The 19,233-nt window shown below is 43.8% G+C and overlaps 1 protein-coding gene across 1 annotated transcript; it reads right to left on the reverse strand.

Annotated features, from left to right (window-relative positions):
- Nucleotides 1-1,138: 1,138 nt before the first annotated feature.
- Nucleotides 1,139-18,284, reverse strand: LOC308164342 (SANT and BTB domain regulator of class switch recombination-like; the record flags this gene model as incomplete). The annotated part of the gene is made up of 13 exons (XM_080538456.1): nucleotides 1,139-1,142; nucleotides 2,900-2,991; nucleotides 3,374-3,462; nucleotides 3,634-3,707; nucleotides 4,027-4,055; nucleotides 4,152-4,240; nucleotides 4,718-4,817; nucleotides 5,109-5,141; nucleotides 5,424-5,487; nucleotides 6,753-6,776; nucleotides 7,189-7,337; nucleotides 7,674-7,826; nucleotides 18,273-18,284. 13 exons carry the CDS (start codon nucleotides 18,282-18,284, stop codon nucleotides 1,139-1,141), a joined length of 912 nt encoding a protein of 303 aa, XP_080394582.1.
- Between the last annotated feature and the right edge of the window lie 949 nt (nucleotides 18,285-19,233).

Here is a 19,233-nt window from a genome sequence, read left to right on the forward strand (position 1 = left end):
CCCCGGATGACCGACACTGCGCATGTACATCAAAGACACTGGGAGACGCTAGCCAGTGGCAGCTTCAGGGAAGAAAAACTAATGCTTATCGAATGAAATGAATGGTCTTTATTGTCATTGATATAGTACAGGTACCAAACAACGACATTTGGGAGGGGGGGCTCCCCTGGTGCTAGGAAAAAAAAAAATAAAAAATAAAAATAATATTTCAGCTCCAAAAAAACATGCGACTACGGCGATTACCAAATATGTCGGCGACGATTTTGGTAGTCGACGTCGTCGTGACTAGTCGACTAGTCGTGGCAGCCCTAGTTAGCAGATACCTACACCAGCAGGCAATCACTGTCGCACTTAAGGGAAAAAAAAGTGTACACACACACATACACACGATCAAGGCCCCCCCAGAGGACCAAACCGCAGACCATGTCATCCTGGATTGCCCGGTGTACCACCCACCCAACGGAATGCACGGTCTGTCGGTATTAGATGACGAGACCATGACGTGGCTTCTGGAGGGGTGTCCAGAAATATAGCCCGGGGAGCCCCTCAACCAGGTCTCGGGGTGGTAAAAGGGTAGCCCCTCGGCCCAGAGCCTGGTGAAGTGGAGAGGAAACAACAACCCATACGCTGAAGAAGAAAGGCCCCCCCCCATCATCCCCTAAAACAAATGTTGTTTTACATTACATTGAGACTGATCTTGGATGATATACCTTGTCTATTGTGGTTGGATGAATACATTGCTTTATCCCTGTACAAGGCCTCAAGCCAAAGAGACAGATATGAATATCATAACAAATGTGTTTAGCAAAGTTATCATGAGTCCAACTTAGGTTAGTGTCTTTGGTGTGGGGGTTAGTGAGGCAAAGATGATCTAATGGGCCTACTGAACACCTCGCACTGTACCTTCTCAGAAGCTATCCTGCCATCTACTGGAAAGTAGTATAATTGAATAAAGCTGGTCTTCAACAAATGAACTGACAGTGAACACAGTCACAAGAGAAAGATGCAATTCCATCATTTGTCACTTTATTTTCGACTGCACAGTTCATCCTAGCCTACTGTCTGATGGTCATAGTATAAACATACATAAAACGCCGTCTATAAGGTCCCTCGATGAGCTTCGGACGAAAGGTGCGCTTTAGCTGAAGGGGGGATAGAGGGGGGGGTGAAGGGGGACAAAAGGACATTTTGGAACGTAGTTTACATTTGAAGTCTTTCTGCGTCTGAATTTTTGTGAAATTGAAGACTTGTATGCTTTCATAATCACAGCAATATGTGCATTTCCTCCATAGCTCATTGAGAGGCTTTATAGACAGTGCTTGAAGTATACTGTGACCACCAGTTAGAGAGAGACTAATCCATGTTATCTTGGTCCCAGTGGTTCATGGTGCTAACAGACATAGCATCAGACATTTTATTGCTCCTAATTTCTCATCCTAGGAGGAGTTTCTATGGTATACAGGTTGATCTAGCTATTCCAGTGGTCTCCAATCCTGGTCCTGGACAACCTATAGGGTTGGAAGGTTTTAACTCTAGTCCAGCACTAAAACACATTACTCAACTCTAAGACCTTGATTGACTTAATGAGATCTAATGCTGGGATACAGCAGACCAAGACACGGGCTAGTGGCCACCAATCTATTGCCATGACGATATAGTAAAGCGAAAGCGAATGGGATAGAAGGTGATCAATACAAATACACCAGGGTCAGGTTGAACTGGGCTGAGCAGGGCTTGACTGGACTCAGTGGGCCACAAAGCCCCATCAAGAAAACAGGCCTCCTGGGCTTAAGTTGACCAAACTAGGACCTTAGTAGTTGCAGGGGCGATAGCTTAGAACAAGCAAGGAGACAGCGAAGGGCAGTAGCTGTTGCAAAGTTCCCCATTTGGGGTTAATCGTTCTCAAAGAGTTCATGATGCATGAGGATCTGTCCCGATTGATCCTCATCTTCTTTTTCCTCCTCTTTCTATCGCTCCACAATCATCTTCCATATTTCTCTCACACGTTTCCTCTTTCTATCGCTCCACAATCATCTTCCATATTTCTCTCACACGTTTCCTCTTTCTGTCATCTATGTGGGCCGAGGTTGACTGCGTGTCTTTGCTCTAAGAGAAGACAGGAAATAGGAACAGAAAATAGGAACAGAAAATATCAGATTAAATGAAGGTGAGAGACTGAGGAAAAAGACAGACAGATTCACAGTAAAAGAGTGGGGAAATATGAAAGAAAAGAAACATACTGTAATGTTTTGAGTGTTACTTAAGACTGAATGTATACATGTATGTAACATGCATGTATATGGAGCAGATACAGCCTTGACAGTATTCACACCACTTGCCTAATTTTCACATTTTGTTGGCTATAGGCCTGGAATTCAAATAAAAAGTGTTCTACCCACTGATCTACCCAGTGTACTGGACACATTTTTACCCCTTGGTTGTGGAAGTCCTACAATTAGCCTAGCTCAAATGCAAGTCTATCTCGCCATGAACGAATAATAGTTAACAACATTTTGCAAACGAATACCTTTGTGTCATAGGGGTGTGACAGCAAATAAGGTTAATACTTATGCTATAAGTTGACTTTCTTTTTCTTATCTTAAATGAATTTGGCACCATATGAAAATGGGACAGGGGGTGAATACTTTTGCAAGGTAGTATTTGGTTCAATAATATTCTTAACCAATATTGGCCCTCTACAGGCATATGTATCGGTACATTTTCAAACCTAAAACTAAACAAAATAGCATCGGAGTGGAATGGGAACAAGAGACAGTTCAAAAATGCGCTTCAATAAAAGACCCTGTTTAAATGTTAAAGCAGCATTTACAGCATTTATAATTCATAGTGGCATCAGACTCAAAAACCCAATATTGGTTGGGCTCCAACAAAGTCGTACCTGAGGGTCTTCTCAGAGCTTCCCTGTCGGCCACTGGCCTGGGACGGGCTTTTGAACTGAGCCTCCAGTCTGGAGTAGATTCCCCCCGCATGCTGTAACAACCACAACCACACATGATATGACCCTAACCACAAACATGACCACAGTTCATACAAGCACAGCTCACAAAGCCACAAATTATACATCACTAACACAGATTACACTAACACAAGTGTCTCAAAACCAACGTCAGTCTTACCAACCTCATGGGGGGAAATTTCCTAAGTATTGACATTTCTGCATGGAGCAATTTAGACTATTAAAAAATAGACAGTCTACAGAAAACAGTTCATTCCTTTGCCATGTAGATTACAGTTCCGCTTTTGACAGCAAAGGTAAAACAAAATCCACATAGACATCTAGTATAGAGACATAGACATCTAGTATAGAGAGGGTGCGATGATGTCATCAAGAGTGGACACTCACGCCACGCACCTCTTTTATGTCCTTGGACTTGCTTTGCTCCTGATCCCCAAATCTCATTTTAGTGAGATGACCAATAATATCCACCATACGTCGCTGGTCTGGGACAGAGAGGGGGAGAGAAGAGAAGAGAACATGGGAGGTGAAAGAGAGAGAAGAAGAAATAGGGAGAAGAAAATAGTTAAATCAATAAAAACGAAATAGTGAACATAAAGTAAAGTTAAGAACAACTGCAGTATCGCACACAAGCACACACGCCACACAGACATTACCTTCTTCTCTTTGGGCATCTTGGTTGTAGCGCATAGAGCGAGAGCTGTCCCATTTGCTCTTCTGGGCACTCACTCTGGAAATGCACAGTTCCAATTACCTCAGTAATTCAAATATGACACATTCTAACACATTTTTTAAAAAATGCACACAAAGTGAATTGAACTGAAAACGAACTGAAATGAATCCTCATGCATAATGACAGCAACTTTCTATTCATGAATAACATTTCAAAATGTATTGAGTAAATTGTAATGTTGACCAACCAATGTATAAAGGCAGCTGCATCATAACCAAGATGGACAGACACCAAATAAGATTGGTGTTATGAGAGATGCAGACTCAAGATCTTTGTGCACACTATACAATAGAGTATACAGTATAGCTGAACTCACGTGAATGGTGTGTTGTCTCGTGAAGGTGTCTGTAAGAATGAAATAGGCATTTAAAAAACCCCAGCAGTTCTTATATCCAAGGGAAGCACAATCATCTCATAAGTACACTACAGAATGATGCTCACTTTCTCTGCTGCCTTCTCTTTGCGCTGAACATTGGGAGAGGACACCTGCTTCTTCAGAGGTTTGCTCCACTTCTTTGCCTTCTTAGCAGCTGGAATAAGGCAAACATAAGAAAAGTCTGAACAATTTGATTGGTTGCCAATCAAAAGACTAGAACGTGTCACATATCTCCCCTAACCCTGCCACCTCCATCCCCCCCTGGACATTGCTGTGTTAATTGTTCCCTGTTCGTTAATTCTGTGTTCTATGTGCTCATGTTATCTGTTGCTTGTTGTTTCTGTGTTTTCCCATATTGTCAGTGTCTTTGAGCCCCGGAAAAGTGCTATATAAACACAATTAATTATTATTATTATTATTATTATTATTATTATTATTATTATTATTATTAATATTATTATTATTACATATGTGGATAGGTAAAAGCAAAATGGTGTTGGCTCCACCTAGCCTTCAAGTTGGGATAAAGTGCACTGACACCATTTTGTTTTCTTGACACCATTCCTTCAGATCTGCACACTGAAGGGGTACATTAATTGCTAGAAGCTACTGGTCTGGATGAGTCCATAACCTTGCTTCTTGGAAACTTCCTCCTCATCCCCGACCTCATCCTCTGTGACCTCTGACCCCGTGGTGTACTCCTCCTCCTCAGACAGAAGGGACTGCTGCCTCTGCCAAGGGCAAAGTGTAAGTTAGGGGTTCTGATGGTTGGTTAGGGGATAGGGGGGTTAGGGTCATTTAAATATTTGTATTCAATTATGTTTTATCAAAGTTACACCAACACTGCATACATTATTCTAAAAACCATTTGCAGTGTGCTTGAACACTTCATTTGAAGTGAACAGTCATAATGCACAGAATTGTATTGTATTGTATGTATTCTTCCTGTAAAGCATCTGTATGAAATGTGCTATATAAATAATGTTTGATTTGAAAAAAATAAAATAAAACTTTGACCCTACCAGTTGTAGGCTCCAGTTCTTCAACAGGGAAAACTGCAAATAAGAGACAAAGTGAGAGAGCCCCTTTCTGTCATTGTCTTTTTTAAACTATGTTTGCTTATATAGTGTTGTTTATTACATTGTTGTTGTTGTTTTTTATTATTATTATTATATATTATATTGTTGTCTGTGTCTTTAAGTCAATTTCCTATATAGTGCGAATATAGTTATAAAAATAATTCTGATTCTGAGAGAGAGTGAGTGAGTGAGTGAGTGAGTGAGTGAGTGAGTGAGTGAGTGAGTGAGTGAGTGAGTGAGTGAGAGAGGGATACTCACAGTGCTGCCCTCTCCCAGTAGCCCAGGCTCCAGGCGGATGTCACAGTCCAGCACCCGCTCCCCACTGAGAGGAGACTCGACAGGCCTTTCATCATTCATAGACACACACACACACACACACACACACACACACACACACACTCACACACACACACACACACACACACACACACACACACACTCACACACACACACACACACACACACACGACACACACACACGACACAGGCAGATGAGCACTTCACCCAGATCGATTGAGAGTGAATATGCCACAGTACGGGGTTCAGCCATCGCCTCTCAGACTTTGGGGGAGACGTCACCTGACAAGGTTGATCACACTCAGACTTTGGGGGAGACGTCACCTGACAAGGTTGATCACACTCAGACTTTGGGGGAGACGTCACCTGACAAGGTTGATGACACTCAGACTTTGGGGGAGACGTCACCTGACAAGGTTGATGACACTCAGACTTTGGGGGAGACGTCACCTGACAAGGTTGATGACACTCAGACTTTGGGGGAGACGTCACCTGACAAGGTTGATCACACTCAGACTTTGGGGGAGACGTCACCTGACAAGGTTGATGACACTCAGACTTTGGGGGAGACGTCAACTGACAAGGTTGATCACACTCAGACTTTGGGGGAGACGTCACCTGACAAGGTTGATGACACTCAGACTTTGGGGGAGACGTCACCTGACAAGGTTGATGACACTCAGACTTTGGGGGAGACGTCACCTGACAAGGTTGATGACACTCAGACTTTGGGGGAGACGTCACCTGACAAGGTTGATGACACTCAGACTTTGGGGGAGACCTCACCTGACAAGGTTGATCACACTCAGACTTTGGGGGAGACGTCACCTGACAAGGTTGATGACACTCAGACTTTGGGGGAGACGTCACCTGACAAGGTTGATCACTCTCAGACTTTGGGGGAGACGTCACCTGACAAGGTTGATCACACTCAGACTTTGGGGGAGACGTCACCTGACAAGGTTGATGACACTCAGGCTTTGGGGGAGACGTCACCTGACAAGGTTGATGACACTCAGGCTTTGGGGGAGACGTCACCTGACAAGGTTGATCACACTCAGACTTTGGGGGAGACCTCACCTGACAAGGTTGATGACACTCAGACTTTGGGGGAGACGTCACCTGACAAGGTTGATGACACTCAGACTTTGGGGGAGACGTCACCTGACAAGGTTGATCACACTCAGACTTTGGGGGAGACCTCACCTGACAAGGTTGATGACACTCAGACTTTGGGGGAGACGTCACCTGACAAGGTTGATGACACTCAGACTTTGGGGGAGACCTCACCTGACAAGGTTGATCACACTCAGACTTTGGGGGAGACGTCACCTGACAAGGTTGATCACACTCAGACTTTGGGGGAGACGTCACCTGACAAGGTTGATGACACTCAGACTTTGGGGGAGACGTCACCTGACAAGGTTGATGACACTCAGACTTTGGGGGAGACGTCACCTGACAAGGTTGATGACACTCAGACTTTGGGGGAGACCTCACCTGACAAGGTTGATCACACTCAGACTTTGGGGGAGACCTCACCTGACAAGGTTGATGACACTCAGGTCGTCCTCCTTGGTGATGCTGTTGGCCTTCAGAATGCAGCTGATCTCCCGAACGGCCTCTCTCTCTCTCAACACACACTATACTCCACTATATCAACACACACTATACTCCACATATACACGAGACAACTCTTACAACATACACAAACACACACACTCACCCCTCTGATGGTGGCGTATTGGAAACACAAACTGCGTCTCTGTGCAGTAGGAGGTCGTTGAGCAGTCTGGTCTGGGCCGAGTTCACCTGGTGGTCCCCGCAGTTTCCATTGTCTGACGTACTCACTATGTGGTCCCTCATCTTACAGCCCTACAGACACACACACACACACACACACACACACACACACACACACACACATACACACAATCTTTTAAAATATGTAATGGCTAAGGTATGCAGTGTGTAACAAATGCATTGTGTGGAATGTGTGTGCTATCTATTCACAACAACTGTGTGTGTGCGTGTGCGTGTGTGTGTGTGTGTGTGTGTGTGTGTGTGCAAAATACTAATTTCCATTACCTCTGTGTAAATGGACAAATATAATTATCCTTCTTTCATCTTTCTTGTATGTGTGTGTGTGTGTGTGTGTGTGTGTGTGTGTGTGTGTGTGTGTGTGTGTGTGTGTGTAAAGAAAAATCCCACCTTGGGTATACCGGCTGGGTCGAAGCGGAGGACCCTCTGGTTACAGCAGGGGTAGACGCCCATCCCGTGCCAGCCCCGCTCTGCCCCCATCCCTGGGTACATCACACCCTCAGGGTGGTACCGACACTGGGACAGCTCTGCACAAACAAACACCTACCCAGACACACACACACACAAATAGACGTTTTAAATACCTCTTAATGCATACAAATGCAAAAATATACAGTAGAACATACAAACGTGGGGTGCAAAAATGTGGGCACCCCTGGTTTAAATGTCTGTTACGATTAATCTTGTGATTGAAAGCAAACCTGAACACTAAATGCTACAAAGTTAAACATTTCTGGCAAATTTTAAAGCAAGGTTTTTAAAATGATGATGTGCAAATGTTTGGGAACCCTTTTGGATTATTCTTTGTTACCTTTTGAGAAGATGATTACTAAGGCCCAGACCAAGGTGATTTACTCGTTAGAGCTTCAATGAGGTGAATATAATTCCAGGGTTGAACTATATATTCTGAAGTAACTCCATGCCTTCTAAAGTACCCGATTGCAGTGGTGCTAAAAACCATGGGTTCCTCTAAACAGTTGTCTAAGGATGATGCAAAAAAGAGTAGCAGACACTGGTCTAGTTGTTCACAGGACAACAATACAGCGTACCTTAAACAACAAAGACCTACATGGCAGAGTTGCCAGAAAGAAGCCTTTCCTACGACATCAACACAAAATTAAACGTCTGAAGTATGCAAAAGAAAACCTTGAGAAACCTGAAGCCTATTGGAACAATGTACTTTGAACTGACAAAACCAAAACCAAAATGAAGCATTTGTAGAGAAGAACACCTTGCCAACTGTTAAGCATGGAGGTGGATCCATTAATACAGTTAAATTGGACTAGCATTTGTTTAGCAAACAAGGCAATAAGGAAGGTGGGTTGTAAGAAAAGTACACCTGATCCCATATAGTATATTTTCAGCATATTAAGCATTTAGAAACCCATCATTTTAAAATGGGGGCAGATTCAAGTAAGATGTTAAAAGATATTAGTGAACATAGTGGTGTATTGTCTACACTATCCCCCATGGCTATAGTAGAAAAAAATGAATCCTCTTGTTAAGGTAATTAGCAAAATGGAATATTCGTTGGGCAGACATTGAACAACCCTGGCCAAAAGAGGGCACCTTTGACTTACAAGTTATTGCAACTTTAGAGGTACTTATTAAAACGTATAAAGCAAACCAGAAAAAGGCAAAGAATAGATCAGAAAAACGCAGGTTAGAGTTAGCTATTTTAGATCTATTTAAGGTAGAGGGGCAGAAAATAGCATCAGCTTGGAATGAGAAAACAGTGATGGGAACGGAAAAGAAAAATGAATTGGCCAAACCACTTGAGGAGAAATTGAACATTCAATTTACAAACATGTGTCCAGTCTCCAGTCCCCCTCCATATGCTAAGGCACTGGAGGACAATTCCCAGAAGAAGAAGAAGAAGAAGAAGGAGCCAAGGGGAAAAGGGGAGGACAAGAGTGACAAGGAAGATGACAGCGAAGATGGCAGTGAAGACTCAAGTGATGACGACAATGCAGATGGAGGCTACAACGCTCAGGTCAGGAAGATGATAGCCACAGCCGAAAAGAAAAGTGGGAGGAAACGCCAAGAGAAAGCGGAAAGAGAGGAAGAAAGACACCACAGACGGCTGAAGGAGCAACGAGAAAGGGAGGAAGAGGAAGATTGTCATCGAATGTCATCAAATACATTAAAGAACTGTCCAGTGCTGATTCGGGGTAACAAGATAGAATATCGTCCTTGGAATCATACAGATCTATCTGAAGTGATAGAGAAACTCCCCGTTCTGGAGGATGGGGGGCACCCGTAGACGACAGAGGTAGACGTGAGACTGACAGGAACGCAAGCAGCAATGGGAGACCTGAAAAGACTCTTAGCTTCAATTGCAGGGTTAGATACCATGCAGGAGATATTGATGAAGGCAGGACTTCATAGATATATCAATACATCAGTCTATGATCCAGAGCTCTTCGCAGCAAACAGAGGCAGGCTGTGGAAGGCAATCAGGGAAACTTACCCTACTCACGTTCACCCAGACAATATCATTGTGAAGCCACTGGGGCGAGATGAGAACCCCAGGGGATTTGTTGCCCGTGTGCACACTCAATGGAGAAGTGTGACAGGGAAGGACGCTGAAGATAATCCGTTAGAAAAAGCCATAATCAGGGAAAAAATACAAGAAGGTCTTCCTACCCCAGTCAAGGATAAGCTAGCAGAAGTGGTGGGGCTACGACACATGAACAAGGCTGTTTATATAGACAACGTGGCACATCAAGTCGAATTACATCGAAAGAATATTCAGATACAGAAGACACAAGACGAAGAGTCACTCAGAAGATTGACTCAAGTGCAATTGACTGAAGGCAAGAGGAACATAGAGGAAGTGCAGACTGTCCCTCCCCAGTCCTACTCACAGGGGCCACAAGGGGGGTATCCTGCTACTTACCAGCCATACCCACAGGGGCCACCAGGGGTGCAAGCGGTTCCATACCAGCCATACACACAGCCTGGCCAAGGACCACCACCAGTGGGATGGACAGAAGCAGTGAGGAAGACTCTAGGGCCATGCTTCCAATGCGGCCAGTATGGACATCTAGCCCGTACCTGCTACAAAAGGCCCCAGGGGGGCGCAGGGGGGAGCCAAGGAGGAGGATATTGGCCTCCTGCTACACCTGCTCCAGAAGTGATGAACCTCTACGGAGGCCCAGCAGCTGGGCTATAGGGGTGCCCGGAAGATCCGAGTGGAAGGTGCCAGCTGGTGGTGACAAACAGGCCTGAAGATACCTGTGTGAAGCCTGAAGACGCCACCACGCACCTTCCTATGTCTGGAAAATATGTGAAGACAATCGGATTTGAGGGAATTAAACAGCTGATTCCTACAACTGAGCTTGTAATCTTAGAGTACAAAGGACAGAGAGCAGCTCTGTCAATACTTGTGTCAGAACACACACCAATAGGGCTGTTAGGGAGAGATGCTCTATGCCAATTGAACTGTACAGTGAAATGCACACCTGACGGCTGTCAGGTGACGGTGCCATCAGAAAACAGACAGCTGTCTGTCATGATGGACAACAACGCATCCATGGTGTATTGGGTGGGAGGGCTTAGCCCAGACCTAATGGAACCAGCAAGGATGTGGGACAATTACATCCTGGCAAACATGTCAGGGGCCAGAAGGCCTACTGATCCATTGCATTGTACACTCCAGTATTTTAGAAATGCTGCAGACGCAAACCCAGATGAGTGGCTGAAGCATCAGCCAAAACAGGTACAGCTTAGTACAAGTTGTATAATCCTAGGCCCTCAGGGAGTGGCTATGAAGATAAACAGTGACACTTGTCACTTGTGGTGGAGAGAAGGACTAGGAGTAAGCTGCTGTCCATCAGGGACAACCCCAACCACCCCCTCCATCATGTCCTCGCTGGGCAAACCAGCAGCCGCCGCAGAGGGCGGTTCATTACGATCCGCTCCCGGACGGAGCGATATAAAAAATAATTTATCCCGGCTGCACTAAGACTGTTCAATGGCAACTAAAGTAGCAGTCGGGGTCAAGGCTCCTGAATTTGTATTTATTATTTATTTTAATCATCATCATCACTTTTTTAGTATTTTAATATAAATAACTATAGCCATCCTTTTAATCCACTTTTATATCAGATCTCACAGTTTTTTTATATACTGTACATGGCTGGCCCAGTGTTGTTGTCTGTCCTTTATGTTGTGTTGTGTTGTTATGTGTGGTTTTTAGTGGAGTGGCGCGGCACAATGAATTTCCCCACGGGGATTAATAAAGTATCTATCTATCTATCTATCTATCTATCTATCTATCTATCTATCTATCTATCTATCTATCTATCTTATCTAGATCAGGAGCATAAGGTTGAGGGTAGCATCCCACATGTGACCCTTATGATATCTGAACATTATGAGCAGAAGCATTTAGGGGCAATGATGGCAGACTCAGAAAAGGCCAGATTTGTAACAACAAAAGAAAACCCTGCTATATGGAGGAGCAGTGATGGACAGTTTACAAAGCTGATGATCTCTGCTCAAGGAATGGGACATCCCCACACTGTGAAGCTAATGGACAAGCCAATCCTTCCTGTGCAAGCGGAAAGAGACCTCAGAGAGGAAATGATGCAGAATGTGCCAGCATACCTGTGGGCAAAGAACAGTGCAGACATTAGATTTGTGAAATCAGCTTGTCCATTAAGAGTTGAACTCAGACCGGGTGCAGAACCCCCTTGGAAAAATCAATACCAATTGAAACAGGAAGCAATTGATGGGATTGAGCCACAGATCAAAGGACTGTTAGAGGCAGGAGTCTTGAAGATAACTCAATATCCGTTAAGTAACACACCTCTTCTGCCAGTGAAGAAACCTGATGGTTCATATCGTCTGGTACATGACCTACCTGCTGTTAATGATGTGGTCGTCAGCTACCCAGCTGAAGTTCCTCATGTGCTGTTGACTCAGATTCCATCGACAGCCAGAGTGTTTAAGTTTAGAACAGACCTACAAGCTTTGCCTTTAAAGGGAGCTGATATAGAATATTGGGCTGATGGGTCTTGTTACCGGGTAGGAGAAACTTTGTGCGCTGGGTATTCCTTAGTTAAAGCACAAAATTCTAAGTTTATTGTGGAACAGGCTGAGGCAGTTCCTCAGCCTTTCTCAGCTCAGTTGGCTGAATTGATTGCCCTCACAGAAGCATGCAACTTGGGAACCGGACGGAGAGTGACAGTGTACACCGACTCTGCCTATGCACATAATGTTTGTCATTTTAATGGAGCTGTATGGAAGGGGCGGGGTTTTAAGAAAACTGATGGTTCGCCTATACAGCACCACGCACAAATCATGAAACTGTTACAGGCCATGATGAAGCCAAAGGAATTAGCCATAGTGAAGTGTGTCGCACACAGCTCTGACTCATCACATGTCACACAGGGTAACAGGGCTGCAGATGATGCAGCCAAAGCCATTACAGGAGCAGACAAGGCAGGTAAAGTTCTTCTGGTCGCACATGAAGTGCAATTACAGGGCATGGTCACACTTGAAGATTTGCTGATATTACAGGGTAGAGCAACTACGCTAGACAAGAACGTTTGGCTAGCAAGGGGGGCAAGTCAGGATGACACAGGTCTATGGAGGAATCAACAGGGGTTGGTTGTAGCACCCTCAGATTTATTAGGCATGTTAATACGGGAAGCTCATGGATTAGCACATGTGGCTAGGGGGGAGGTAAGACGCAAGATCACCAAGGAATATGGGTTTTGGAGTCCATATTTGATGGAACATATTGACCATGCTTTAGGTCGATGTGGGGTCTGTTGGAGGAGCAACATCAGAGTGGGTACACCAGAGGGTGTCTGGGCATATCCCTACCCCAATTGGGCCACGGGTGGTGGACAGGGGGGTGGATGTACAGAGTAGGCAGGATGTTGTGCCAACAGGTGCCGAGATTCCGAGAGAACCTGAGAAGGAGGAGCTACGACGAGATGCTGTGGTGTTGCCAGAGCCAGTGGCAATGCCAGTGGAATTGCCAGTGGCAATGACAGAGTTACAGCCAGTGACATTACCGGCAATGCCTGAAACTGAGGTGACAGTTGAAAGCTGTCCAGATGCCAATGACCCAGACACCAACGAAGCAGAGAGTGTTGACAGTCTGGAGGTCCAGCCTGGGAGTGTCCAAAGCTTGGACACCTGTGCTACTGGGGATGCTGGTGAGTGCCTGCATCATGCTTCAGATGATGCTGATGGCGACTCCTCAGACCTTGATCAGCGTGGGAGGGGACCAGACAACTGCCTGAACCTGAATGACACTGACAGACGACGACCAGTTAGGAAGAGATTAAAGACTACGCATAGGGTAGTGAAGCAGCAGATCAAAGGGAATTACGGGAATGGACAGCAGATGATAGCATGGCTGGAAACGGTCTTAGGGGCATGGGAAACGTATTTTGCTAAGATCGGAGCACCTATTATAGCAGACATGATTTTTGACTTTCTTAGGAGACAGGGCCTCATTGACTGTTTTAGGAAAATCAGTCACTCAGTCCACGTTGATGAACTTTTCAGAATACTAGTCCTCATCTGAGGTGAAGATCTATGCATTCATGCTTTCCCTTTGTCCTGTGCTTACTGTTGGGGAATGATGTGTTATGATAACTGAATGTGATTATTTGTGTATTGTTTGTTTATTTCTATATCGTATGTGATTGATGTCAGTTGAGAAGTGATGTGGTGGTTATGCGAAGATAGGAAAGAAGTTCTGTTTCTTTCTCTATGGAAAGGTTATCAATCTGTGATATGATGCGTTTTTGTGTGACTATATGCCAAATTTGTGTGCCTATCAAATATTGCAATACTCATTGTTTAACCTTAAACATACTTTAAGTGTGCCCACTCTCAGTAGTAAACAACATTCTTAGGAGCAGGCATATACCATATCAAGTAACAGTGAGACCAGTTTAACTCTAAGGACATAGGAGCCTAACCCAGTGGTCAGCAGAGCAGAACAGCATGAACACAGATAGCCATGTATGGGAACTAATGTCAGTATTGTAAGTTACGAGGTAAAGCTATTTCCTCTCTGAGAACAGTATATAAGCTGTAACAAACATCAGTACTTTGCTTGGCATCTCTTTATGCCACAGCCATGCTCGGCACCAGCCGTAGCCAAGTTCGGCATCTCCTATGTCGTAGCCATGCTTGAAACTTGGACTTAACAGAGCATGCTGCCTTGGAAACATCTGTACAGGAGAATGCAACCCAGATCTGCCTAATACAATGATTACAATTCAACCTTCTCTCTGAGTCATCAATATATCATTTCCGGCCACCTGACCAAGAAAGATCTCCATATATCAGATGGCGTCTAACGAACAGGATGCTAGATTCAGCGAAACAGGTAAGGCATGATAACACAATGTGATTATTTGCTTTAACCTGAATTGCTGTTCTAGAACGAATCTCAAATTTTTTCAAAAAGGAGATGTATTGATATTGGAAAGTACTAAATTAAAATATAGTTTGAATAGAAGGCGCTGTATAGTCAAAGAGGGTGGTCAAAACACTGAGAGTTAGGATTTATTGAGATTCTGAACTTTGTAGAGAAACAAAGCAGAAGTCTATTGTGTAATGGAAATACTGTGGACAAACAGTACAGACTGAGATATTTATTGTGTATTAAGTTAGGGACAAGACCTTAAATACGTGATTGAAAGCACAGCACTTTGAGGAAAACTAAGTTTGAAAAGATTTGGCCATAATATTTAAAAGACTCTAAGAGAAGTTTCAATCAACATAATTGATTACTAAAACCGCATGTCTATTAACATCATGGGAAGCAAACTAGTATGAATGGCATGCAGAATGTTATCATTAAGAATGAAATGAATAACAACCACATTTCTGAACCAAGCATCACAACAGGGCGAGAGTGTTAAAACTCTGACCCTAGGCTATTAATAGAACGGAGACTGCTCCTGTAACCAAACACACACACACACACACACACACACACACACACACACACACACACACACACACACATAGAGCTACAACATACAACAAATAGACAAATTTGTCTCATATTGAAATTATCATGCAAATCTGTATTAATTCAGCAGACATATAACATTTTGATTGATTTAGTGAACAGAGAAATACACATTAAGACTCTAAGACTCTATGAAACATCAAAGGAGGACATTTCTGATGGAGAAAACACAATTCAGCAAGAAAGACCTGGAATGTATTCTGACAATGCCTGTTGATTCTATTTCCTGACAGAATCAAGGAAATCAAGAGACATTGAGCGAAGGACTCAGAGACCGAGATGCTGTTAAGATCTAACCATTGCAGAAGTGGGGAGAGAAAGTTGCAGATGCTGAAGGAAGCTATTGACGGATGAAACATGATAAATGAGACAAACTAATGACATTTCAATGTGACAAACAATGGAAATGTTAATTCTTATTATTTAAGACAGAGACATGATGATGACAAGAGAGACTTACACATACTTTTATGTAGTCGTAATTGTTCAATTGTACTGACGCACGCAACTAACAGTGTCATCAGCAGTAAACAGCTGAATTCAACAGCACAAACTTACAAACTTTCTTCTAGGAATTCTAAGGGACGGGAACAACAGTCCAGATAACCCAATTAACAAACTTATGCTTAACATCTGTATTTTTGTTTCCAACTGTTTCTGAGCAGGTTAATTCCACAATCCATTGATGGAGAGCCTAAGATTTTATAGACTTAAGTCAAGAAAAGGAGGGGTGTAGTGTAATGATAATGCTAAAATTGTCTTAAGTTAATAAAACCTATTAATGCTGTGAACAGAGGCAAGAACACGTGCAAGACTGATGACCATCAAAGAATCAAATAGCACTCCTTGTTACCAGAAACACAAGGCCGTTCCTTTGATTGAAGATCTACTTCCAGACATTGTTATATTGACATATAATGTACTTTGTATGATGGAACCGATACCTCATTTATTTCTGATGTGGTCATTCATTGACTTTATTAAGAACTCCACATGTTTTTCAATAGAACTAATTTACCATCATGGGGGAAAAAAAAGAGTGAGCTGATATGATGCGTTTTTGTGTGACTATATGCCAAATGTGTGTGCCTATCAAATATTGCAATACTCATTGTTTAACCTTAAACATACTTTAAGTGTGCCCACTCTCAGTAGTAAACAACATTCTTAGGAGCAGGCATATACCATATCAAGTAACAGTGAGACCAGTTTAACTCTAAGGACATAGGAGCCTTACAGTGGTCAGCAGGGTAGAACAGCATGGACACAGGATAGCCATGTATGGGAACCAATGTCAGTATTGTAAGTTACGAGGTAAAGCTATTTCCTCTCTGAGAACGGTATATAAGCTGTAACAAACATCAGTACTTTGCTTGGCATCTCTTTATGCCACAGCCATGCTCGGCACCAGCCGTAGCCAAGTTCGGCATCTCCTATGTCGTAGCCATGCTTGAAACTTGGACTTAACAGAGCATGCTGCCTTGGAAACATCTGTACAAGAGAATGCAACCCAGATCTGCCTAATACAATGATTACAATTCAACCTTCTCTCTGAGTCATCAATATATCATTTCCGGCCACCTGACCAAGAAAGATCTCCATATATCAATCTGAGACAGCGGTAAAGGTTGTTCTCCAACTGGGTTCAAGTGCTAGTAACCTCTGACCCTGAAGATGCAAGAACCAAGAAGACGTCGGTCGTTGGAAGTGTTTGTGATGATGTACTGTGTTTAGATTAATTTGTATTGTTAATTTTAGGATTCTATTTTATTGTTGATTATTTTATATTTGGTTTGTATGTTATCTTTGGTTGCTGGTACTGGTGCTGGGTTGGTCTGTGTTATTATGTTTCTTGTGTTGTGTGTTGGTGTAGTTTTTCTGTCTGTTATTGTTTATGTTTTTGTGGTTTCTTAGCTGCAGTTTGTGGGTTTTTGTTTTTGTTGTTGTTGTTGGGTCGTTTAATTTCGAGGGGGGAATATGTAGTATATTTTTACTTGAACACACACACATACATGAATTGTATAGTATGGGCATGTATTATTTGCCTTTTGACTTGCATAAGTTCTGTAAGATACTCCTGGCTGTTCTGTGACTAAATGGATGACCTGAATTGACTGTACCCTAAGATGGCTTCTGACCTGAAGTACTGACCCCTTTTTCACACCTCAAGCATCTATGTAGTGACTGTGATAGGATCATTGTTGTAGATATTTGCATACGAAAGGACATAAGGGGGAGAGCTCAGGGAAAGCTCTCTCTCTTATTCACCCCAGCTGACCATCAGACCAGAATCCAGCTTTGATATCTGTATACTTTTGTACTTTAAATAAATCGTCTTAAACTCAGAATTGATTCTTTGATTCATAACCAACAAAGGAAATTAACTTCATAAGCAGGTGAGTCATCATAACATCACAGCCACCATCAGTGAAATCTTCCATGAGAACAAGGTGTGTGTGTGTGTATGTGAGTGTGTGTGTCTGTGTGTGTGTATGAGCATGTGTGTGTCTAGCGGTTAGCTAGTGAGCACCTTGGTGTTTCTGACCACCCGTCCTTTGATGCTGTGTGAGCAGCTTGTTACACCTGCAGACCCTGAGGGGAAGGAGCAATATGATTATGATATGAGGGGAATGTACATCAACACACACACACACACACACAGCACATTCACCCTCACACACACACTCACGCTCATACACACTGACATACAGACACTCACGTGCACACACGCACACGCAGACACACACACACTCACGCTCATACACACACACTCACATACACACTCGCGCTCTCTCTCACACATGCACACACACACACACAAAAAATCTGTAACCTGAATAAAGAAAGGAGAGAGGAGCTCAGAGGAGCTTCGCTTCAGCAATGTTCCGACAAAACCCTTTCATGTCAAGATTCACCTGAACTCTCTCTCCCTCTCCAATCACTCTCTCCCTCCCTCCATCTCTCCTTCACTCTCTCACCCTCTCCTTCATTGTCTCCCCCACTCCTTCACTTTTTCTCTCCCTCCCTCCCTCCCTCCTTCACTCTCCCTCCCTCCGTCTCTCCTTCACTGTCTCTCCCTCCCTGCTCCACACACACACACGTACACGTACACGTACACACACACACGCCTCTGCAGCTCTGCTCTCTCCTCTGACAGTGTGTGCAGGGTGAGGCTGAGGAAGAAGACCTCCAGTACTTTAAGAGGCAAGGACGCGTAGGGATGCGCAAGGACGGGTTTATCTGTCCTCCAGACTGGAAGGGTGGAGGATCTGGGACACACTGGGATAGAATGGATTCTGTTCTCTCCCTCCCTATTGCCGACACCCACAACAACCACTCACTCACTCTCTCACACAGGCACACACACTCTCACATACACTCTCTCTCACACAGGCACACACACTCTCACATACACTCACTCTCACACAGGCACACACTCTCACACACACACACATTTGTGAGGCTATTAGGACTACACACACCACTTGATCTCTTGGCTCTCTCACACAGGCTTTCAAGGCTATTAAACACACTTCCTTTTTTATACACTCTCTCTCTCGCTTACTCACATACTGTAGCGTACATCTCTCACACTTCCTCACTAACCCCATAAGCACACACACACACGCACACATCTCCCTGCTGAAGCTGTGTATACAGTAATCTGTGAGATGTGAGCTCTTTAACGAGCCCGCTCTTAACTCCCCTCCATCCTAAAACTACACTCACACACACAGAATTAAATACAAAGTTGAAGTTAATAGTCTTTCTGTCTACTTCATCCAAGACTCCCAACTGCTCTTGACACACAGTAATCCCCAAAACATAATTCCAGGGCATAAAGTGGGAAAAAATCCTGTGCCTGAAACCAATTCTTGGGGAGGGGGGTCACAGTTTGAGATATTGGGAGAGCGGGTACAGAAGACAGCTTCTTGTCTC

The sequence above is a fragment of the Nansenia antarctica genome, assembly GCF_963989245.1.
Source record: "Nansenia antarctica genome assembly, chromosome: 8".
Taxonomy (NCBI): Eukaryota; Metazoa; Chordata; class Actinopteri; order Argentiniformes; family Microstomatidae; genus Nansenia; species Nansenia antarctica.